The sequence below is a fragment of the Sus scrofa genome, chromosome 17 (genome assembly GCF_000003025.6).
Source record: "Sus scrofa isolate TJ Tabasco breed Duroc chromosome 17, Sscrofa11.1, whole genome shotgun sequence".
In the NCBI taxonomy this organism is placed as follows: domain Eukaryota; kingdom Metazoa; phylum Chordata; class Mammalia; order Artiodactyla; family Suidae; genus Sus; species Sus scrofa.
In genome coordinates this window covers 5,305,480-5,330,264 of record NC_010459.5, presented here as the reverse complement: position 1 = coordinate 5,330,264, position 24,785 = coordinate 5,305,480, and the positions used below count along the sequence as shown (strand labels likewise).

General features: G+C 45.0%; 1 protein-coding gene across 2 annotated transcripts in view; it reads right to left on the bottom strand.

The window, feature by feature from the left end:
• The window catches only part of PDGFRL (platelet derived growth factor receptor like), a 49,988-nt gene continuing 26,608 nt past the window's right edge, over positions 1,406 to 24,785 (bottom strand). For both annotated transcript variants that reach the window (XM_021077996.1, XM_021077998.1), the window contains exons 3-6: positions 11,019 to 11,170; positions 4,710 to 5,003; positions 3,383 to 3,522; positions 1,406 to 1,915 (exon numbers count right to left, since the gene is read on the bottom strand). In XM_021077996.1, the coding sequence (XP_020933655.1) occupies positions 1,727 to 1,915; positions 3,383 to 3,522; positions 4,710 to 5,003; positions 11,019 to 11,170 (775 nt within the window). In that variant the 3' untranslated portion in view covers positions 1,406 to 1,726. The remainder of the gene's footprint in view (positions 1,916 to 3,382; positions 3,523 to 4,709; positions 5,004 to 11,018; positions 11,171 to 24,785) is intronic.

Genomic DNA, 24,785 nt, shown 5'->3' with positions numbered 1-24,785 from the left:
CACACGTGCACTACATAGCAGATGGATATTCATGATGCAGGTTTTGTGTTTTACTAGTAAGTGTATCTGAAAGTCTTTAACTTCCAGCAGTGTATTATGTATGTAACCTGCCATGTTTCTTTCTGATAAGTGGGAATGTGGGTTCACCGCCCCCCTGTGGCATCTCTGCCTACCCTTCCATGTTGTTCTCAATGTCATTAGCCAAAGCTGAGTTTGCCATCCCTCCCCTGTGCATGATAAACTGCGTGCTGTCCCCTGCCATCCTCCATCCCACGTAGGTGTCTGGGGACATCTTTTTCACACAGTTAGTAGAAAAGGTCTTCAGGAATGAGAGACAACAGGAGAGAAGATAGGAAACAAAACAGAACTGTAAGACTATTTTCAAACCAAATATTTCATGTAGGATGCAAAATGTTGGCACGTCATGAAAACATGGATGTGTAAACAATGGTAGTTGTGCTAATTTTGTAGTGATGGAAAGTATATTTTACTTTGATCAAATAAATAATGCTGGAATATTCAATATAAGAACTGCATCCTCTGACATACTTCACTCTCCAAAGTGTGACCCAGTTTACAGCCCTTCTCACACCACAGCCATTGACATCCTGTCTCCTCTTCACCTAGTTCCCAGGAATTTCCAGTGCAACCACAGAAACGGTCGTGAACTGAAATTTGGCTCACAGAGCTAGTAGACTTAAGCTTTTCTTTTCTAAATTCAAAGCTATGTGTATTTGAGAAATAATTTTAACTGGTTTTAATAATTTCTGCTGTATAAGGTAAAATAATTGGAACAGCTACAGTCTAAATATTTTAGAAGATGGTTTTTTTAAAAAAGCCTAAACAAAGCTGCATCTATTTTATACTGAAAGTTAAACTTTTAAAAACACATGCTGTCGTTCTTACTGAATGTCTCATCTACAACGACCACCTTTGAGTGAAGCAGTTTAAAAAAGTTTATGTGATTTTTTTTGATACCTTCATACCCTACAGTAGTTCATATGTAAGTGAACTATGTATTAATATTTTTAGATTCTCATGTATTGTTGTTAAGTAGCATATTAGGAGTTCCCATCGTGGCTCAGCGGTAACAAACCTGACTAGTATCCATGAGTATGTTGCTTTGATCCCTGGCCTCACTCCGTGGGTTAAGGATCAGGTGTTGCCATGAGCTGCAGGTAGCTGTGTAGGTCACAGACGTGGCTCAGGTCCTGCGCTGCTGTGCTGTGGGCCAGTAGCTGCAGCTCCAATTCACCCCCTAGCCTGGGAACTTCCATATGCTGCAAGTGTGGTCCTAAAAAGCAAAACAACAAAAATACGGCATATTAGGTACTGACTCAAACATTGCCACCAAATCCCTCTGGATGTACATTAAGCCAATTTAAAAAACAGCCCTAGCCCATTGTTGATTTTTTACAAAAACTTGCTCATTTAATAGAAATGATTATACGAAGGTGTTTACATATATGCCTTCTTAGTGGAAAACTAGAAACACATATACGTAGGTCGGCTATCAGAATACAGGCTTTCTCTTGGAGTTAACACATCTATTATTAGACCGGGTGACTTCCTTTTAGTTTGGAGGTCTGGGTCTGACTCACAAGACAGGACCCGGGGTTTGGCACTTGACATCAGCCTCTGGCAATGCACTGGTCAAAGGAGCCCCAGAGCCGGCTGCATACACGAACTGGCTTTCCCGCAAGTTCATCATACTTCATTTTCCAAATCAGGAAAACTCAACAGTGGTAGCTACTGTGGTCTGTCCTCGGAGATTCTGAGCAGTGCAAATGTAATAACCCGCGTCAATGGTCTCCAAGTCTTCAACTGTCAGGACGCTCTGGGAGATCCTTGTGGTGTGTCCAAGTCCCCGGTGGATCAGCCGCCAAGCGTCTTGAATCGTCACGGGCCTTTCATCCTGTTTAACGACACACAGGGGCTGAAGCACCACCACCAAGCTGCTGTCAAACAGCTCCCATTCATCCAGCACTGCTGAATATTCCTTTCAAAGCGGCAGGCACATGCTTCTCCAAGACTACTTGGTATGCGCAGCTCTCGGGAGCTCTGCCACTCTCTAGTCATTTTAGGCTGCATTTTGTCCAAGCAGAGCCTGCAAAGTCCTTATGCTGTGCGGTTCTCTCTCTCTGCCCTTTTCTTCAATAAATTTCTACCTAATTTACATTTTATTCTTTTGGAACTTGAAGAATGTGGGACTGGTATTAGGTATAAAAACACGGATAAAATTTTCCACTGATTTCCTATTGACACTGCCCACACTCACCCCCTTCCCTCAATGCATCTTATTCACAGGATTTAGTCAAAAGGAAGCCTGAAGCACTCGTGGTGTAATTGAATAAGAGCTCCCAAATGTTTGGATTTGCAGGAGGAGGACGTAGGATAAGTCACATGTGCTATAGGATTCTGATGGATGGATAAACGGTACCCTAGGTGATATAACTCCCTATGTCTAGAAAGTGAAATGGTCACTTTTGAGATACTTCATCCAACTTTGGTGATGAGAATAGAGCATTTTATGGATTTAACATAACGGTAGTACTTACGAAATGAATCCCCCTTTCTACTCACAGTAATTAGCAACATTTTTTTTTTTTAAGTACTGAAAATTATTAATGGTTACTAAATAGGGACAGCGCTTTTTAAAAACAAGTACCCGGTACCCAGAAAGTACCACCCTCCGGGGAGAGTTATTTTCCACCCATCACAGTCCCCAAGCCAGAAGTGTATTGGCTCCTGAGTACCTCTGAGGAGGCCAAATCTCTTCTGGCAACAAAGGGATTATTCCATGTTGGTAGCAAAGCTGTTTATTTCAGCGAGCAGAACAGGCCCAGAGGCTAAATGTGCTGGGCGTGGTGTTTATGGGAAGTCTATTTTAACAGGAGCTCGGCCTCACAGCACCTTTGCAAAGTCCTGGGTTTAATGACCACTTGGGTATCTACTCAAAGCGCCTTGTGCCAAGGCCCAGCCTGCATAGGAGGACACAGACATACCAGGGGGAGGTTAGAGGGACTTCCAATCATCCCCGAATGAAGACTGAGGTTGGGGGTAAAGAAAGAAGGAGGTCCCTCCCTTCCTGTTCATGCCCTTGGCCCCTTCCTTCAGCGCTAAGAGGGAAAATAACACGACTAGGGTACATGGACTGAATTGTCTAATGGAACCAGTCACTTTTTTTTTCCTGTCCTTTAAGAAAAATCCATTTGTAAATAGCATGACCCATCTTAGGAGAACAGGCAAGCCCTGGCCCTACCAGAGCTCCACACATTTCCCATGCTTCTCAAGTCCTGGTCCATGTCACAGAGAGGCAGGGGTGGGGTGGGTGGGGAGCAACACTGAGCTCAGCGGGCTGCTGAGACTGGGACACGCGTACCTTCAGCCCGGGGTAGATCCACCTGAATTCCACCTCCACGTCCGGCTCCCCAAGGACAGTGCAGAGGACGCTGATGTCATCCCCACCTTTCACTTTGTTCGCCGATGCTAAGATGGTTGTTGACGGAGGGCCGCTGGGAACTGGGAGTGGGCAGGGGGCAGGCCCCAAGAGGTGACATCTATGAGCACGACGTAGAGAAAAACCAACAGACCCAGTCTCTTCTTTGGGCAGATAGGCAACGTTCCTGCTTTTCTGCAGCTTCCCATCTAGCATCGTGCCTCCCCTCTCCACCCCCTGTGGTCTCCCTGACACCACCTCTCTCTCTGCCCTGGTGTTAGGCACTGGGTGGTCATCCAAGGACTCCCCGACAGTAGCTGTCCCACTTGGAAGGAGGAAAAGAGCCCCAGAGGTCTGGCAGGGGCTCTTGTGAAGGGAGTAAAAGGGCCGAGGGAGAAGAAGGGACATGGGGGCAGAGCAAGCAGAATGAAGGGAAGGCAGACTGGTGGGAGGACAGCAGAAAGATGAAGGTGAATAGACAGGTGTGCAGCTGTGCAGAAAGGAGGAAGTCCGAATCTACTACTGGGAGAAACGTTTGTGGTTTCTCCTCTGTGGAAGAGCCTTTAAAAACAGCATTCTGTGAGGAGTCTCCATTGTGGCTCAGCAGGTTAAGAACCTGACATAGTTTCCCTGAGGATGCAGGTTCAATCCCTGGCCCTAGTCAGTGGGTTAAGGATTCAGTCTTGCAAGCTGTGGCATAGTCAACAGTTGTGGCTAAGATCCCACGTTGCTGTGATTGTGGTGTAGGCCGGCAGCTGCAGCTCCAATTTGACCCCTAACCTAGGAACTTCAATACACTGTGGGTACAGCTGTAAAATGAAAAAAAAAAATTTTTTTTTTTTTTGTCTTTTTTTCTAGGGCTGAACCCGCGGCATACAGAAATTCCCAGGCTAGTGGTCTAATCCAAGCTGTAGCTGCCAGCCTACACCACAATCACAGCAACGTGGGATCTTAGCCACATCCGTGACTATGCCACAGCCACAGCAACTCGGGATCTCAGCTGTGTCTGCGACCTACACCATAGCTCACAGCAATGCGGGATCCCCAACCCAATAAGCGAGGCCAGGGATCGAACCCGCAACCTCATGGTTCCTATTCGGATTCGTTAACCACTGCGCCATGATGGGAACTCCCAAGAAAAACATTTTTAAAAACAAAACAAAAAACCAGCCTTCTGTGCCTCATTTCCATCCATCACTGGGAACGGCCGTACCCTGATACTGGCAGCCAGAAGTGACTACAATCTCGCTGGGGTGCACAGCAGCCTTACCTTCTGCATAGAGCAGCTGGTACTTGACCGAGATCTGGGACTTGCCCCCGGCCTCTGCCTTGCAGTAGACCACCCCCTGGTGGTCAGAGTGAGGCTGCAGATACACAAAACCTCTCTTCGCGTCATAAACAATGTCCGTTCCGTTGGCGGGGATTTCCTTGGCTGGGAACTCCCTGTGGAGCGTGACTTTGGCCGACAGGACCGTCACTCGACAAGGAACCACCGCCTGTTTGTCGGGGTTCAAGTAGACAACATCAAAGTGACTGGGTGAAGGTACAAAGAGTTCTCCTTTCTCTGCAAAGGGAAAGACACAGGCTTATTTATTTGGGAGAGAGAAGGTAAAGTGCTTAAAGGATTCTTACATTCAAGGCACAAAGATGAGAGAGGGGATTGGCAATATACTTGGAATACTGAGTCCTTATGAATTGAAAAGGCCATTTTTTTTTTTTTTTTTTTTTTTGGCTGTGCCCACGCCATGTGGAAGTTTCTGGGCCAGGGACCAAACCCACCCTACACCAGTGACAACACAAGATCCTAACCACTGGGCCACCAGGGAACTCTGAAAAGATTTTTCTTTAAAAAAATGCTTTTCCTTTTTTGGAAGAAGAGTGATGCTTAACTTTTTTTTTTTTTTGCTTTTATAGGGTCGTACCCATGGCATGTGGAAGTTCCCAGGATAGGGGATGAATTAGAGCTGCAGCTGCTGGCCTACACCACAGATAGCCACAACAACTTGGGATCTGAGCTGCATCTGTGCTCACGGCAACGCTGGATGCCTGACCCACTGAGTGAGTCCAGGGATTGAAACTATGTCCTCATGGATACTAGTCAGGTTCATAACCCTCTGAGCCACAATGGAAACTCTTTTTTTTTTTTTTTTTTTTTTTTTTGCTTTTACTTAACTTTTGTTTCTTAAAAGAAACAAAATAGGTATTAGTTTAAGTCCAAATCGAGCCCATTGGATTACCGCACTGTGGGATTTACCCTACTGAGATATTGCCCCCCTGCGGAGGCAGGAGGGGAACGATTTATTTGTGTTAAGAGCAGTCTTAAAGCCTGGCAGCCATCCACTGTGTCTCTGGGGAAGTCAGCCCCACAGCCCTTGCTCAGGAAGGTATTTCCCAGCTCAGCAGAGCTCCTCTGAGTTGGGCCCAGTAAGGGTGCTGGGGTTCTCCTCATCCTCACAGCCCAGACCTCATTCCTGCCAAGGTCAAGGGAAAGGGCATCAAGCAGGAGCAGACAAGGAACTCACTAGTCTTGGGTTCTGAGCTCTGCTTGGCTGCCATGGGACTGTGCACCTTCAGCCAGTTTCTTTCAAGCCTCCTGTTTTCTTTGATATCACTGCATGTTCTTTAAGCTCCAGATGATGGCTTTTTTTTTTTTTTTTTACTTATAGAAATGATGACTGGGAGGTTCCTGCTGTGGCACAACAGTGATCAGTGGTGTTTTGGGAGTACTGGGTTGTAGGTTCAATCCCTGGCCCGGCACAGTGGGTCAAGGATCCAGCAATAGCGCAGCTGTGACTTAGGTCGAAACTGCACCTCGGATCTGATCCTTGGCCCAGGAATGCCATATGTGGCAGGGTGGCCAAAAATGAAAATAAAAAAGTGAGGCCTGGTTTACCCCTACTTTCCTTTGGACAGTCAAGGCTCTCTGGATTGGGTTGGGGGGGGTTGTTTTTTGCTTGGGGCATAAGACATTAATTACATACATTGTTTTTTGAATTATTCTGTGAGAGATTATAGTCATTGCTAAGAGAAATCTTTGAGCTGAATCACACCCCAACACTTGTTACATAGTCTCCCATGTTTTGCCTATAGTATGCCTCAATTACTCTTGGCTTTTTGTTGTTGTTGTTTTCTTTTTACGGCCGCACCTGCAGAAGTTCCCAGGCTGGTGGTCAAACCAGAGCTTCAGCTGCCAGTCTACACCACAGCCATAGCAACACCACATCTGAGCTGCATCTGCCACCTAAGTCACAGCTTGTGGCAATGCCAGATCCTTAACCCACTAGGAGAGGCCGGGGATGGAACCTGCATCCTCACAGAGAAAGCATCAGGTCCTTAACCCGCTGAGCCATAACAGGAACTCCTATTCTTGGCTTTCTTCACTAGATTTCTTTGTGTCATAGTTGTATGTTTTAGGTTGGGGACAGAATTCCTGGAGACAGCAGCAAATGCCTTCATGGATCAGGAGTTCTGTAGCTATGAGTACCCGGCTTGCTAACATGGAGTCATGGTTCAATGAATCTCCTTCTTATTCAACACTTTACATCAGGCCAGGTGATCTGTGCCACTTCATGATAAATTAACGCTCAGGCTTAGGCGAGGGCATCCTGGTCAGTGTTGTAGCTAATACCCCTGTTGTTCACACAGAATGAGTCCATATGACCTTGAATGTGTCACTTCCTCTCGCTATGCTTCAGCATCCCCCTTTTTAAAGAGGAAAATCTGGAGTAGATAGCAATTTATGACCATCAGATTCAGAAACATTTGCTTTAAGGTTTTGTAGAAGAACCTGAGCCAGTGAGCAAAGCCAGTAGAATAAGTGCACAGTCTGAATTTCAGAACAGAAAAACGAGGTCTTACTTCTTGTGCTATAATCCGTGCTTTGAAAGAAGTGACCACACCAATTGCTTTAGCAAATAGGAAAAAAAAAAAATTTGCAATCAGTAGATTCCAGTGACCAAAAAAATAGTGTGTTCAAATTCATTTTAAAAATTATAGAGGATGAAGTTCCTGTCGTGGCTCAGTGGTTAATAAATCCAACTAGGAACCATGAGGTTGCGGGTGTGATCCCTGGCCTTGCTCAGTGGGTTGGGGATCCGGCGTTGCCATGAACTGTGGTGTAGGTCACAGATGCGGCTCAGATCCCCGAGTTGCTGTGGCTGTGGCATAGTCCAGTAGCTACAGTTCCAATTAGACCCCTAGCCTGGGAACCTCCCTATGCCATGGGAGCGGCCCAAGAAATGGCAAAAAGACAAAAAAAAAAAAAAATCATAGAGGAGTTCCTCTTGTGGCTCAGCGGTAATGAACCCAGTTAGTATCCATGAGGACATGGGTTCAATCCTTGGCCTCGTGCAGTGGGTTAAGGATCCAGCATTGCTGTGAGCCGTGGTGTAGGTTGCAGACGCGGCTCAGATCCTGCGTTGCTGTGGCTGTGGCTTAGGCTAGCAGCTGAAGCACCAATTCGACCCCTACCCTGGGAACGTCCATATGACATATATGAAGCCCTAAAAACAAAAAAATATATATAATTTACATATGCTTCCTGCAAATATGCCTGTATCTACTCAGGTGGATGACAAACATTAAGAAAATGAAACATGGAAACAGATTTTTTAAAAAATTAGAGTTCACAAGCTAAAATCCAAATTATAATAAAGGCCACATTTGCAAAGTGCTTATTATTGTGGTTTTACTACGCTTGTATATTGGAGCCCGTGCCTCTTACTGTGAGTAAGCCTTACTACTGGTAACATCCTCCTACTTGATCTGGGTGGTGCTTACATATGTGTGTTCGCTTGAGGATAATTTACTGAGATGTAGAGTTATGATTTGTGTATCTTCCTTTGTATACATTATACTTCAATTAAAAGTAAGGGGGTGGAAAACCCTCTGAGCCTCCTGGATAAAGATTAAACATAGCATGTGGCAGTTGCTTAATCAAAAATTGCACAAATTAACAACAGTCAGAAGAAGCTTCACAGTGTTTGCAATCAAACTCTAGGAAACACACAAACATAATGAACGCCAGACGTTTCTCTGTGTGGGTGGTTGGGGAAGCATATGTTCTGAAAGACTCCAGAGCCAACAGCGGGAAGCTCAGCTTCCATAACAGCCCATCTTGCTTTTCCAAACCCACCCAGTGCTTGAAAAGACAAATCGCTAAGCCTATACTGAAAATCCAGCTGGACTCTTAACTGAGTGTAAAGCAGTAAGAAAATGATACAACACATTAGGTCACGTCCCTGATCCAAGTCTCTTGAAAGTTGAAATAAATATTGATTTTTCAGCCTGCCTTTAGATTTACAATACAGCTTCCATGAATTAAGAAATAGGACCTGTCTCCAGAACTCAGACAGCCTGGAACAAACACTATTGGGACCTTCTGCTCAAGAGAGTTCTTCAGTTCAAAAATCTCAGTTCCAAAACCCAGTATTTGGGGAAACACAACAGTGCTCATCATGGCGAAAGAACCTTCATTGTCAGTTTGAAATATGATACCGGTCCTTGTGCACAATGACAGGTTCTGTTTTTTTTTTTTTTTTTTTTTTTTTTTTTTTTTTTATGGCCACACCTGTGGCCTATGGGAGTTTCTAGGCTAGGGACTGAATCCAAGACACAGCTGAGGCAGTGCTAGATCCTTTCAAACCCAAACCTCCTCAGTGACCCAAGCCACTGCAGTTGGATTCTTAACCCGCTATGCCACAGCGGGAACTCCCCGTTAGTCTTAAGTAGTTGCCTTTTCTACTGCTGCTTCCTGGTGTGATGATAATACCAGGGGTACACAGGCACTTCTGGGTGGCACATTCCAGGAAAAGGCTCAGAAGGGATGGCCTGTGAACAACCATCAGCAATTCTGAACACCAGTTATCCTAGTTTGTGTCTTGTCTGTCTATCTGTCTTCCACCCCATCTTACAAATGGGTTAAGGCCCTAAGAACACTGGATCCTGGATCAGAAAACCAGGGTTTGACTCTCCTCTGCCACAGGAAGTCACAGAACATGGAACAAGTCACCTTGCCCTACTGCATCTGAGCATCAGCATTATTGTTTCTGAAATAGAGATAATTAAATATATCTGCTCATTTCCTCACAGGGTTGTGGAAATGAAATGAGATACATGTGTCTCCAGAATTGCAGCATGCTCTGCTAATGCATCTGCTTGCCAGAGAGGAGCTATTTGGGTAGGAAGGGAAAACGTAGGAGATTTTGCTAAAGTGCTCATTAATGTCCAGAACATAAGGTCATTTGAGTCACAGATCTAAGTCACTGTAGGTCTGGAGATAGACGGATTCAAGACGTATACAAACCTCATGATGGCCCCTTCTTGGACACTAAGAACGCATTCTGGCTTCACCTGAAATGCCTTAGAAAACAGCAGTGCCAGGGGGTGGTATTTGAAAGAGTCCCGAAAGCTGGTCTAACCTCTGAACGCTGTTGGAGAATATCATCCTCCAAACTTTAGAGAGCTTGGCAGAGAAAGGTGGCTGGCAAGCAGCTCAGCAGAGCCTGTTTCTCCAAGTCCAAGTTCTGCCTGGCTCACAGAGACCTGGCCCTGAGGCAGGTGTGGAGGGTGATATTTTCAAGTACTTTACTTAGGCTCAGGGATCAGGACTGGAGCCATAAAGCACAGGGGCTTCGGGAGTGCTGCCCCCAAAGCCTCAGCTCATAGTTCTCATAAAGACAACACGAGGAGGCCTTCAGACAAGCAGCCTCTGACTGTGGAGCTTCCAGAAAGGAGCTCATCACAGATTCTGGGAACGTGGTGACTACAAGTCTACAGTGATGCCATTCAAGAGAACTTTCTGTATTGATGGATTTTTTCTCTGTCTGCACCATCCAGTAGGATCGGCACTGACCACATGCGCCAATGGAGCACTTGAAACATGGCCAGTGGCCTGAGAAACTAAGTTTTTAACTTTAATTTTAATTAATCCCCATTTGCATTTAAATAGTCACACAGGTCCAGTGGCTGCCATATTGGACAATATGGCTACAGACTCTGGAATCAGAAAATCCTGGGTGCAAATCCTGAGACAGCCACTTACTTGCAGTCTGACCTGAAAGATTTAATCTCTCTAAACCTCAACTTTCCCACTAAAAAAAAAAAAAAAGGAAATGATATTAGTACTTACCCTGAAAGGTTCTTGTGAGACTTACATGAAATAATTGATGTAACTCATTGAGGAGTTCCCGTCGTGGCGCAGTGGTTAACGAATCCGACTAGGAACCATGAGGTTGCAGGTTCGGTCCCTGCCCTTGCTCAGTGGGTTAACGATCCGGCGTTGCCGTGAGCTGTGGTATAGGTTGCAGATGCGGCTCGGATCCTGCGTTGCTGTGGCTCTGGCGTAGGCTGGCGGCCACAGCTCCGATTAGACCCCTAGCCTGGGAACCTCCATATGCCGCAGGAGCGGCCCAAGAAATAGCAAAAAGACCAAAAAAAAAAAAAAAAAACTCATTGAGCCCAGAGCCTGGCAAACAGTGAGTGCTCCAACCGTCCTTATTTGATAGGCAGCAGTGAGAACCTTTAACATGGGCCAAGTGCAGATGTCTGAAGAGTTCCACTAATACAGCAAATCTTTTACCTGTAAAAAAGATGTAGGTGGAGCCCGTCTTGGCTTCGTCCCTCCTGCAGATGTAGCCGTTGCAGAGCTGCCCCCAGCAGCTGAATTCTCCTGTGTCCGCCGCGGTGGAGTTCACCAGGGTCAGCTGGCCGTAGCGCTCATGCTGCTTCACACTGTCAACAAGAGCAAAACCAGGTCACACCTGGGTGAGGCCTGGTCCCTGTCCCTCTCTGCTCCATCGTCCTCACATCTAAAGACCCAGTGGCTCCAGGCAGAGTGCACTTTCTCAGATGGTACCAACTAGTAAGAGTGATTATGGGGAAATGTTGCTGGAGGAAGGTGGAGGAGGCAGACAGAAAAGCCTTTCCTAGAAGGAAGTCATAAATGACAATTACCTTCTCTAATGAGAAGACATTCTCTTTGACCTCAGAACTGGAGTTTCCTTAAGTAAAATCACTGAGCCACACAAACTCAGCCGCAAGGCTTTGAGCAGGCGTTTTGCTTTCAGCTTTTATTACTATGAGTTTATTTAAACAGCAGTCAACAAGAACAAAAGCACATGCAGAAACAGAAAAAAAAAAAATTGTTTCAAATGTGTATGGAAACACTAAAGACCCCAAATAGCAAAAGCAATCTTGAGAAAGAAGAATGGAGCTGGAGGAATCACAACACTCTTGGACAGAAATCGAGGCAATATCTTTTTGGATCCATCGCCTAGAGTAATAAAAACAAAAACAAAAATAAACAGATGGGAGCTAATTAAACTTAAAAGCTTTTGCACAGCAAAGGAAACAATAAACAAAAAGACAGCCCAGAGAATGGGAGAAAATCTCTGCAAATGAAGGCACTGACAAGGGATTTCTCTCCAAAATTTACAAACATCTCATGCAGCTTTACATCAAAAAACAACCCAGGCACAAAATGGGCAGAAAATCTAAATGGGCATTCCTTCGAAGAAGACAGATTTCCAAAAAAACCCATGACAAGATGCTCAATATCACTAATTATTAGAGAAATGCAAATCAAAACTACAATGAAGTACCACCTCACACCTGTCAGAATGACCATCATTAAAATGTCTACAGGCAATACATTGTGGAGAGAGTGTGGAGAAAAGGAAACCCTCCTACACTGCTGGTGGGAATGTGAGTTGGCGTAACCACTATGGAGAACAGTATGGCGGTTCAGTAAGAAACTAAATATAGAAGCACCATATGATCCAGCAACCCCATCCCTGAACATTTATCCAGAGAAAACCATCATTTGAAAAGATAACATGCACCACATTGTTCATTGCAGCACTATTTACAACAGCTAAGACCAGGAAGCAGCCTAAACGTCCATTGACAGAGGAATGGACAAAGAAGATATAATACACATACACAATGGGATATTACTCAGCCATAAAGAAGAATGAAATAATGCCATTTGCAGCAACATGGATGGACTTAAAAGAGATTATCATACTAAGTGACATATGTCAGACAAAGACAAATATCATATTATATCACTTGTATGTGGGACCCAATAAAAATGATACAAAAGAACTTATTTACAAAGCAGAAATAAACAGATATCAAAACCAAACTTATGATTACCCTAGGGGAAACTCTGAGGGGAGGGATAAATTAGGATGGAAATAACACATACACACTACCGTATATAAGATAAGTAACAAGGAACTACTAGATAGCCAGGGAAAGCTACCTATCCTATATAGCTACTATCTATATAGTCTGTAATAACATATATAGGAAAAAATAATGTTTATATGTATACAGAGAACTGATTCACTTTGTTATACATCTAAAACTAATACAATATTGTAAATCAACTATACTACAATAAAATTTTAAAAAAATAAAAAGAAAGAACATAGTATTATCCAGGATGCAAAACAAACTTGGGGATCTTTGAGATGCTACATTATCATATAAAAATAAGAACTTCCCTTTAGGGAAAAAATGCATTGGTTGCTAAGATGCGAAGCCCCAAGCATGCACCCACCTCTGGTCTAGTAGCTAGAGATTTTAGGCACTTGAACTTCTCCTCTGGCCTCACACTATTTTTACTTTTATCTTCTCCTTTTTTATCTCTTGTATTTTTATCTTGTTGCATGTGAATATATTTGCAATCCCCTTCAGATCCTTTTTGAAATAAGGAGAGACAATATTTATTATCATTAAGCATTAGTATTAGCCAAGTGCTGTGGTATTTAATTGAATGACATTGTGTTGGGCAGCCAGGTGTACCATCACCCCACCCTGGGCCTCAGCCCGAGAAGATGCCAAAATAAATGGTCTTAATCCAAGGATGCATCTCAAATACCCACATGCTTCACCCCTCTGGGATCCACATACTTTGCCGATGTGGTCGAGGTTCTCCTGTTGTATGTTGCAGTGACATCAGTGCGGTCACCACTTTAAATTTAGCACACAGCAGAATGTCTGGCTGGTTGGTCTTCAACACAGCCTGTTCTGGTCACTGCTGAATAGCCACTTTGCCCACCAGGCTGCCATGAGATGCCTCTGTCCTCCCACTCGTCAACTGCCTCCTTTCAACTGAACGGAAATCTCTCCTCCTTCAGGAAGCTTCTAATTAGAATCAACTCAGGAACCTCCCCACTTTCTCCCAGTGACATAATCAGCTCCATGTTCTTACCCCTTTGATACAGCTCTGGCTTCCTGTCATTATAAGGGAGAAGGAAAGCTTTGAGGGCAGGGATGGTGCCCTCTTTGTTTTATATTCCCTAAGCAACAAATCTGTGCACAGTACACAGTAAAGTTTCTCTGGAAATCAGGAGATTGAAATGAAACTGAACAGCAGTGTTGGAACAGGAAAGAACCTTAAAAAGCAAGAATCCAGCTTCCAATTTTGCAAATGATACTGAGTCTCAGTAGAAGTGACTTCCCTGAGACCCATAGCTGGAGAACAAAGAAAAAAAATTGTCTTCTCCATCAGTTCAGTATGTACCGAATACGCACTCGTTAGAGGATACAACGCATACAAAGCACTTCATGCCATGCCTGGTTCACTGCATTATCCTCATTATATCTCAATTACATATCACTACAGATTAGTAGTAGTTATTGGGAAGACAACCGTAACAATGACAAATATACAAACCCAACATCAGCGATGGTTAGCACCGCAAAGAAAAACCCAGTGGACCTCAAGGCTGTCATAATCCAGTTAAGGAGCTGAAACTAATGTACATGAAAGGATGACTAAAATGGTGCTCACAACAAAAGCAGTAGGAATTCCAGAAAGGGGTTCATCCTTGTAGGTGGGAGAGATTGAAGGCAGCTTTGAGAGGGAAGTGGGACAAGCTGGACTTTGAAAGGTGGGGGCAGAGGGACATTGAGGCAGCAAACTCATTGGCTCAGGAAAATACAGGCCCCACGAAGCTGCAGAGACCTGGTCTGCTCATTCACTGCTGAGTCCCCAGTGCATGGTGGGTAGAAGGCACTCAGTAATGATGCATGGATTTTTTTTTTTTTCTTCTTTTTATGGCTACACCTGTGGCATATGAAGTTCCTGGGCTAAGAGTCAAATGGAAGCTGCAGCTGCAGTCCTATACCGCAGCTATGAGATGCAACTGCAAGCTACGCTGCAGCTTGTGGCACTGCTGAATCCTTAACCCACTGAGAGAGGTCTGAGATTGAACCTGCATCCTTATGTACACTATGTCGGGTTCTTAACCCGCTGAGCCACAACAGGAACTCCTGATGCAGGGATTCGATCCATTAGTTACAGAAGGAGATGGAGGGAGTGGGTTGGGAGTCACAGGGCGGACGGTTGAGAACAGAGAGAGGGGTACACGTTTCATAGGCAGGGGACCACCCTCAGTGTTGGAGAAGGGAGGTCATGGGCCTGCCTTAGCCAGAGCACAAATGGAGAGAAGAGGCATGGGAGGGGCAGGAAGAGGAGGACGCATGAGAGTTGAGACACTCTTCCTGGGGTGAACAGTAAGTGCTGGGGCCAGGCTGGGTGGTGGCCGTGGAAGAGAAACATACAAGACAGGTTTTCTTGGGAAAGATACACACAGACTGGGGAGAAGGGGTGCCAAAAGACACATCAGGAGTGCCCACTCAATTTGTATCTCCACGTGATGGGAAAAGTGGGGTTTTAACCAACTATAATGGAAGAGCTGAGGAGAGGAAGGAGACAGGGGCTGGCTGAGGAACAGATTCACTACTGGAGATTTTCAATTGGTGATGAAATGTGGGTCCCATGGGTGCAGATGTCCCGAGCGTGGCTGGACTTACAGGGTCGGCACAGAGGAAGTCAAACAGCTCTAGATTTGTATTGGGTCAATCACCTAGGGTGGATCCAAGCAGGAGCTAAAGGAAGGAATGAATTCAACGAGGAAAGTGTGGTCGACAAGAGAGGGCTGACGACAAAAACTAGGGGGCCAGCAGGAAAAGGAGAGGTCGGTGAAGAGAGAAACAGAATCAGGAAGGAAAGGGGAATCTGGAAAGGGGGTCCTCAAGGAGAAAGATTCAAGAAATTGATGGTAAAAAGCATCAGGGGCCTTTAAGGGAAATGCATGACAACACACATACCACACATTTCACCGGGCAGAATGAAAGTCTTCGGCAACCAATAGAACAATTTCAGTGTGAGGATGGGGCTGGATTTCAGCAGATCAAAGATGAAAAGGTGGAGAGGAAATAGGGGTGGACATTTCCCCAGGTGGACCAGGATGTCTGGCCACATTCCCTGTAGAGCTCAGTCTGGGCTACAAAAACAGTAAGTGCTCCATAAGTGTACAGAGACTTTCTGTGGGCCCAGCATCTACTAGCACTGTTGGAAATTCTAAGACGCCATTCCTAATAGGAAAGAAACCAGGCGCAGAAAAATGTAGCCCTTGGGCCTGACCCTACCACCACCATGCTGTATCTTTAGCAGGATTGGGGGTGGAAGGAAGGAAATGCACTGGAAAACATTTCTGGATTTTTCCACCCCCTCTTCTTATGTAAACAACATGAAACAGGAAACAAATTATTTAGCAGGATTACAGTTTAAATGCCTGGATTTAAAATGTCCATTTCTACTAATGGCCTCACACAGTCCAGGTGGCAGGCTCTCCCAGGGGATGGGACGTGACCTCAGGCCTCTGGGGCCAGAGTCTACACCAGGAGATGGAGATGAGGATTCATGAGCCTCGCAGAGCCCCCGTCCCAAGATGCTTCAACCCTAGACCCTCCCCTTCTCCTGTACCCACTTCACATGCCCCCCCCCCCGATAAAAACCCCAAACCTGGAGTATCTGATTTAATTAGTTCTTGTTAATCATGATACCCCTTTTTCTCTTTTTATCTTTTAGGGCTGCACCATGGCATATGGAGGTTCCCAGGCTGGGGTTGAATCGGAGCTGTAGTCGCTGGCCTACACCATAGCCACAGCAATGCCAGATCTGAGCCACATCTGTGACTTACACTACACCTCACAGCAATGCCGGATCCTTAAGCAAGGCCAGGGATCGAACCCGCAACCTCATGGTTCCTAGTCGGATTCATTTCCGCTGGGCCACAGCAGGAACTTGCCATTTTCTCTTTAAATGGACAAGAAGCCATTCAGCAAGTGACTAGAGGGAACAAAACAACCAGTTATCAAGCAGCAACTATTATTCCTGACAGCACCCAAGGTACATGTTACTTTTTCTCAACCCCATGAGATGGTGATGATGAAACTACTACTCATAATTAAAATCTAAGAAGTGCTCGGTATGTGGTAAGTACTGTTCTAAGCCCTTTGCACATTCTGACTGATTTCACCCCCACCAGAGCCCTGAGAGGTAGGTTTTTATTATTATACCCATGACACAGGTGAGCAAACTGAGTTTAGGTAACTTCCCCAAATCAGTGTTAGAGCCACAGCAGAAATAGCTGAAAGTCAATTTAAAAAACTTTCCTGTGGAGCTCCCGCTGTGGTGCAACTGGATTGGGAACACTGGGATGTGGGTTCAATCCCTAGCGCAACACAGTGGGTTGGGGATCTGGCCTTGCTGCAGCTGCAGCTCAGGGCACAACTGCAACTCCAATCTGATCCCTGGCCCAGGAGCTCCATATGCCGTGGGGGATGCCAAAAATGAAAAAAAATTTTCTTTCACAGGGCTGCCCAATGATACGATCCCAGAGGCTCTGCCTTGAAGACTCTGGGATGATTCCATTGCATAAATAGAAAGGTTTGGAGCTCCCGTTTGGCGCAGTGGTTAACGAATCCGATTAGGAACCAACCATGAGGTTGCGGGTTCGGTCCCTGGCCTTGCTCAGTGGGTTAACGATCCGGCGTTGCCGTGAGCTGTGGTGTAGGTTGCAGACGTGGCTCGGATCCCGCGTTGCTGTGGCTCTGGCGTAGGCTGGATTAGACCCCTAGCCTGGGAACCTCCATATGCCGCAGGAGGGCCCAAGAAATAGCAAAAAGACCAAAAAAAAAAAAAAAAAAAAAAAAAAAAAGAAAGGTTGGAGTTCCTTTGTCGTGGCTCAGCGGAAATGAATCTGACGACTAGGATCCATGAGGACACAGGTTTGATTCCTGGCCCTGCTCAGTGGGTTAAGGATCTGGCTTTGCCATGAGCTGTGGTGCAGGGTCACAAATGTGCCACAGAACCCAAGGTGCTGTGGCGTAGGCCAGCAGCTACAGCTTTGATTTGACCTCTAGCTTGGGAACCTCCATGTGCTGCAAGTATGGCTCTTAAAAAAAAAAAATTCCAGAAAGGTGAAAAGATGTACAGATATAATCAAATATGCTCCTTATTCAACATTCCTTTCACATTCATTAATTATTTAAATTCTACCACACACAAGGAATGCTGCCAAGCCTCAAAAGAGATAAAGCTTCATGAGTATTTGCTTGTCATGTTTCAAGTGTGTGCTCAGGGCCTGTGTTTACTCTAAGACTCCTTTTACGAATGTGTCAGAGGATAATTGCTCCATCATATGCTGGGAACGAAGCCATATCAACAGAGTAAAAATCCTGGTTTAAAAATAAAAGAAACCTATCAAAGCTCCACAGTTTATGATCAAAGGAAAATGAAAAGAAATATGTATGAGGAATTAGTTGACAACCAGACATGAAGATGGGGAATTTCAAAGTGAATGTAGTTCCAGTATCAGAAAGTAAGCTGAGGAGTTCCCGTCATGGCGCAGTGGTTAACGAATCCGACTAGGAACCATGAGGTTGGGGTTCGGTCCCTGCCTTGCTCAGTGGGTTAAGGATCGGCGTTGCCGTGAGCTGTGGTGTAGGTTGCAGACGCGGCTCGGATCCCGGTTGCTGTGGCTCTGGGTAGGCCGTGGCTGCAGCTCTGATTGGACCCCTAGCCTGGGAACCTCCATATGCCGTGGGAGCGGCCCAAGAAATAGTACAAAAAAAAAAAAAAAAAAAAAAAGTAAGTTGAAATACCTCTATCTATCCATCCATCTCCATGTTTGAATTCTATCCAAGGACCTACTCAAAACCCTTGCACTGTAACTACAATATTTCTATCCCAACAACAGTTTGTGTGAATGTATGTGAAATATGACATACATTGGGTATGTCTTTCGGGTCTTTTCTACTACAATGACTTATGCCAGATCCTGCTGTACTCTTTAAAAATTTATAGTAGGCGTTTTTCAACTCTTTCACAGGAGCTCACATACGTGTCCCTCAGGCCTGCCAAGCGCTCTCGTTCTCCAGTGCCCTTTCCTGGACACTTGAGGATGTTCAGCTTCTCTTTTCAGCACACCTCTTCCAGCCTGCTAATGACATCCCTTCTTCCTACCTCTCTTGCCAACACATCTGGCTCCTTTACAAGGGAAAAGCTTTTCTTCCTCCTTCAGAGCTTTCCCAGATCCTAAGAAAACCAGGCATGGCTATCCCTTTGACACCACAAGCCCACACCAGGCCAGATACACTAGAGATTAATCACACAGAAAGCCCTGTCATGCTGCCTAGAATAATGCCCTTAAGACGTGCATAGCCTGTGACCTAACAATTCCAACTGTAGGAATAAATCATTCTTACCTAGGTGTTTATTGCAGCAATAACTGTGACAGTCAAAAAATGGGAAATAATTGAGGATTCCAACAATAGAGTTGGATTACACTGTGGAATCACAGCCATAACATACAACAAATGTTCATGATACATTAGGGGAAAAATCATGAGAGAGTTTGTACATTTTGATACAATTTTTTTTTTTTTTTTGTCTTTTGTTCTTTTAGGATTGCACTCATGGCATGTGGAAGTTCCCAGGCTAGGGCTTGATTCAGAGCTGTAGCAGCCAGCCTACGCCACAGCAACACAGCCACAGCAACACAGGAGCCAAGCCACATCAGCAACCTACACCACATCTCACAGCAACCCCAGATCCTTAACCCACTGAGTGAGGCCAGGGATCAAACCCGCATCCTCATGAATGCTAGTGGGGTTCACCAACCATTGAGTCATGACGGGAACTCCCCAATACAATTTTTTTTTAACATATAAAAATAAAACTAGAAGATTCTATGCTGCAGTGTTGACAAGATTTCTCGGGATTTTCTATGATCTCTTCCTTATTTTTACTTATCTGTAAAGTCTCCAACTTTCTAATTTGAGATGTATTATTTTGTAAGGAAAACAAAAACAGGATTTCCTGGTGTGGCTCAGCAGGTTAGAACATGACATAATGTTTGTGAAGATTCTCGTTCAATCCCTGGCCTTGCTCAGTGGGTTAAGGATCCCATGTTGCTGTGGCTGTGGTGCAGGCTGGCAGCTGCAGCTCCAACTTGACCCTAGCTTGGGAACTTCCATGTGCCGCAGGTGCAGCTGTAAATTTTTTTAAAAATTAAAAATTAAAAAAATCCAACTATAAGAAAAGCAAAACAAATTAAACCACTTACAAAACTACAGAACCAATATTCTTTAAATATGTACCCATGGATGGCTTGCTTGGACTCAAAAATCTAGAGGGGGGTTTTATGTTGCATTGTCTTTTTTAGAATGTGGATTCAAAAAGGCATGATGGAAGATAGTCTGAGAGAAACAAAGTATATACACGTATGTCTGGGTCCCTGTGCTGTACAGCAGGAATTGGCACAGCACTGCAAATCAACTGTACTTTAATTGAAAAAAAGTCAGAACCAGCAGGAATTTTCCTTCAGAGGCCTAAAAAGTTCAGTATATTATTTTGCTCTCGTTAATAAAGATATTATTATTTTTAAAGGACAGTTGGAGTGTAAAACACAATTGAATGCAGTGACATTGTTCTCAAACCTGGCCTATCCTGCTTATGCATACGGCCTTTCCAGTTTGTTCCACCTCCCTGGGCTCAATCATGGATGTCATTTAGCTTCATGAGTACCTGGCTCCTGCCCTTGACCTCTCCATTTCTTTTAATGGAGACACAACTCCACCTGTCACCCAGGCTGACCCCCCTGCCTGGATTCCTGCTGGTCTTGCCATTTGGAATTCCACATGCTGAAAAAGCAACGTGCTGTAAAACTCACATCAGATTTGTCAAGTACAAATGAGCCATCCCTGATTATATGTTCACAGAGCATCTCTTCAGTTTTTTAAGTAGTTTAACTCATTTGCTTTTCGTAGTTTCCTTTCTTATGACAAAATAACACATGCTCATTTAATTTAGAAAGTTAGAAACTCCATGATCAGTTTTGTTTTTTTTTTAAAAGGAAGCCGTCCCTGAAAATCCCAAGATACCAACCATGTCAATACTCTAAGGGGGGATCGTCCAGCTTTAGCTAGATCTTGATATCAACATCCCTCTACATCTCTTCTCCATTCTTTACATTCTATCAGCCTTTGAATCAATCCTTCTAGGAGAATGCTTCCTTCACCCGCTTCAGAGGCTCTACAAAATCGTCAAAAGTATTTTCCTAAATACCATTTTATGATGACCTCCAGCTTTATAACATATGCAGCTCCCAGTGTGCACACACAATGCCACCATCTTTGCCTGAAATCCAAGACTCCTACATTCTCCCAGCATCCCCTCCATCCAACCCAATTCCTCACCCACCCGGACACATCGGCTCATTTACACCCCAGCCCTCCAGCCATCTCTTTGACTCTGAAAGGCTCTCATCTTTTCCCACATGATCTAAACCTGGTTATTCTTCCAAGTTCAATTCTTAGGAAGACCTTTGCTCTTTGGTGCTGTTTGTAACACAGAGGTTAAGAGCATACACTCAGGAGTCAGATTTCCTTGGTTCGAACCCTGCCTCCCCCACTTTCTGGTTCTGTGACCATGAACAAGTTACTTCATTTTACTGTGCTGTTTCCTCATTCGAGACAGAGAGAGAGTAAGAGCCTTTACCTCCTAGGGTTGTTAAGAGAATTAAGTTAGTTAACAAACATACAAGACCCTAGAAGGATGGTAGCATAGGGTGAGTGCTTGCAAATGTCAGGTTCTATTGGGGGTGCCCTAGTACACAGTGATCTAAGCCGCTTCTCACTCTCTGCACTTGATGCCTTATCACTATATGCATGTGTGTATATGTGTACGCACACACATAGCTGTTTTGCAGTATCTAAACTTTGTCACTTTCTGTGTTTCTCTAGTGAAATGATCCCTTCCTAAACAGGAATCAGGACCATGCCTTATGTTTGCCTGTGTCACCCACAGCCTTCGGTGTGGCATACTGCTATGCAGACAGCAGTTAGAGGTGACTGTGTATAGAACAGAACAGAATTCAGTCAGTGACACTGGGTTGAGAACCTTGTCCAAGGGTTCTTCTTCCTTGGCCCCCATAATGGGAATTAAGTACAAGTGCCAAGGGTCTCTGGAACCAGAAGTGACCTTAGAGTTCATCTGACTGGATCTTTCATTTTTACAGAGACCGGGTGACTCGTCCAAGGTCACACAACCAGTTACAATCAGAGCTGGGGATGGAATCCTCGGGGAGCCTGGGAAGGAGTCTGACCTGCTTTCTGCTGTGCACTGGGAAGGAAGCATGTGCCCATTACTTCAAATACATAATCAAATCCTGACAAAATGAGTGCCAAAGAGGATGTCTGCAGGTGACAGTGAGAGATAACCTAGCAGATGTGCACACATCATGTGGAGAAACTCATAGAAATAACAAGTACATCATTGTGTAATTTTGACAGGGTTATTTTTTAAACTTGGTCATCATATGATTCTGATGTATAAGGGTTATTTATTCCCCCCCCCTTTTTTTCTTCTTTTTTCTTTTCCTTTTTTTAGGGCCACACCTGCGGCATATGGAAGTTTCCCTGGCTAGGGTCAATCAGAGCTGTAGGTGCCAGCCTATGCCACATCCGAGCTGCATCTGCAACCTACCCCACAGCTCGGGGAAATGACGGATCCTAAACCCGCTGAGGCCGGGGATCAAACCCGTATCTTCATGGATACTAGTCAGGTTCTCAACCCCCGAGCCACAGCAGGAACTCTGGGTTGTTATTTATTTTAACAATTCACATGATTAATTTCTTTTTTGTTGCTTTGTTGTTCTTGCTTTTTAGGGCTGCATCCGTGGCATATGGAAGTTCCCAGGCTACAGGTTGAATTAGAGCTGCATCTGCGACCTACACCACAGCTCATGGCAATGCCAGATCCCGAAGCCACTGCGTGAGGCCAGAGATCGAACCCTTATCCTCAGGGATACTAGTTGGATTTTTTTCTACTTTACCACAATGGAAACTCCAAGATTGCATTTCTGATAATTCAAATTTCCTGATGTAGAATAAGCCCATCAGCACTTCTGGGGTAGGGGGGTCGATCACAAGAGAAAAGATCTCCCAGCTCTACTGAGCTGAGCACTCGTGGCCACATCTTCAGGAAAGAATGGGCCCTGCAGGAGGAGTGACAGGAGACAATGGAGCAAGCCTCCACCACCCTCAATAGGAAAATAAGCTGTGGCTCACTGATGGGCTGGCATTCAGTCACAGTGAGTGCATTGTGGCCAAGTTATAATAGTGAATGCTGAGGCCATGGGTTGGTCCCATTCGTACCTGGCACAATGGACTCACAGCAGAGAGAGAGGCACCACATCTCCCACCTTGTGACACAGTCAAGGTCACTGCTTATACTAACACCACTCAGATGGTACATCTTCTGGGCAAACATTGGAAACCCAAGAAATAGGACAGCTTTCTTGGTGAAGAGACTAGAGTGGTGCTGGGAATTAAGTTCAAGTCTAATTTACTTTAATTAAAAGCTGTGCAAACTTGAGAAAGCCCCTAGGCATCTGGGGGTCTAACCCAATCCCTTGTAAAATGTAGGGTCAAGGCCAGATCAGCGGTCCCTCCAAGCTGATTGTGTGTTGCGATCTCTTGAGGAGACTTTTAAGCTCCTCTCCCTGGTTCTTTCCATCTCTCTCCATCTTATCTGCAAAGCCTGGCCTCCTACAGCTAGGTAATCCAGCGCCCAGTGAATCCACCTGCCACAGCTGCCTTCTTTCCTCCTGAAAGTCCCCACACACTCACCCTTGACCACAAGCTGTCCGTTGTTGCTTTGTAATTGTGTCTGGCATATATGTCATTTACTCCACCAGTTCATAAGCTGCTTATAGTCGGAACCACTTCTGGTTTTCTTTTCACATACACCTTTCTGACTTAGTGGACTTTCTTTACACATAAATTAGGCTAACAATAATCCCACCTATTAACCTCAAGCTGTGACACACCCTGCAGTCACCCCTTCTGCTTTTATATAAATAGTTCCGGTCCTCTGCCCCCACAATGCCCACCAGCTGATGCCACATCACAAGCTGTCTGGTCAGCCACCTCTGTGAACCCAAAGGTGAGCTTGCACTGTGTGATCCCTTCTCCATGGCAGGTGGGACAGCAGATGGACCCTGAGCACTAGGAGATGGGTGAGGTTGCGAGTAGGGCTTTGGGCAGTGGGACGTGCCGCAAGAGGCAAAGCCAAGGGCAAAGTCAGGATCCAGTCCCAAAGGCAATTTGAACAGTGGATCTGATCAGCAAAGCATTAAACAAGAGGAGAGGACAGGATCCTGAGGCTCCAGGGAAGGTTGGGAATAAGGATGGGAACGGACACCCCACGTTCTGGGCAGATTCCCAAGGACAGCGATTTCACACCTGCCTATGTGGGTGGATATCACTGCCAGAAACTGGAGGTAAAGCTCTGACATTCGAGTTTTGCTGGGTTTCCCCCGATAATGTGTCATCCTATACAGCTATTCACTATCTATTCAGCTATATAAAATTTCCCACTTTATATCTTACCCTTTTTTTCCTCTTTTCTTGCTTCTGCCTCTGACACAGTTTCCATAATGGTTTTAGGTATATTTTGCCTATTTAAATACTCGGCAGAAAATGAGCATGCTATGGCAACACTCATTTTCATTTTTGTCCAATAGATCCCAGACTTCACTCATAATTGTACGTATTTTTTAAAGTAAGGTGTCACTGTAAAATGCATGCTATCACTTTTCTTTTCTTTTCTTTTTTCTTTTCTTTTTTTTTTTTTCAGGGCCACACGTGCGGCATACGGAGATTCCCAGGCTAGGGGTCCAATCGGAGCTGTAGCTGCCGGCCTACACCACAGCCACAGCAAGCAGGATTGGAGCTGCATCTTCGACCTACACCACAGCTCACGGCAACACCAGATCCTTAACCCACTGAGCGAGGCCCAAGATCAAACCTGCTTCCTCATGGATACTAGTCAGATTTGTTTCCACTGAGCCAAGATGGAACTCCCATGCTATCACTTTGTGTCACACCATAAACAAGATTCCATTTTGCAACAGTCTCCAAAATTATCATCAAAAACAGCTTGTGTGCTATGAGACTAGAAATCAACCACAAGAAAAAAAAC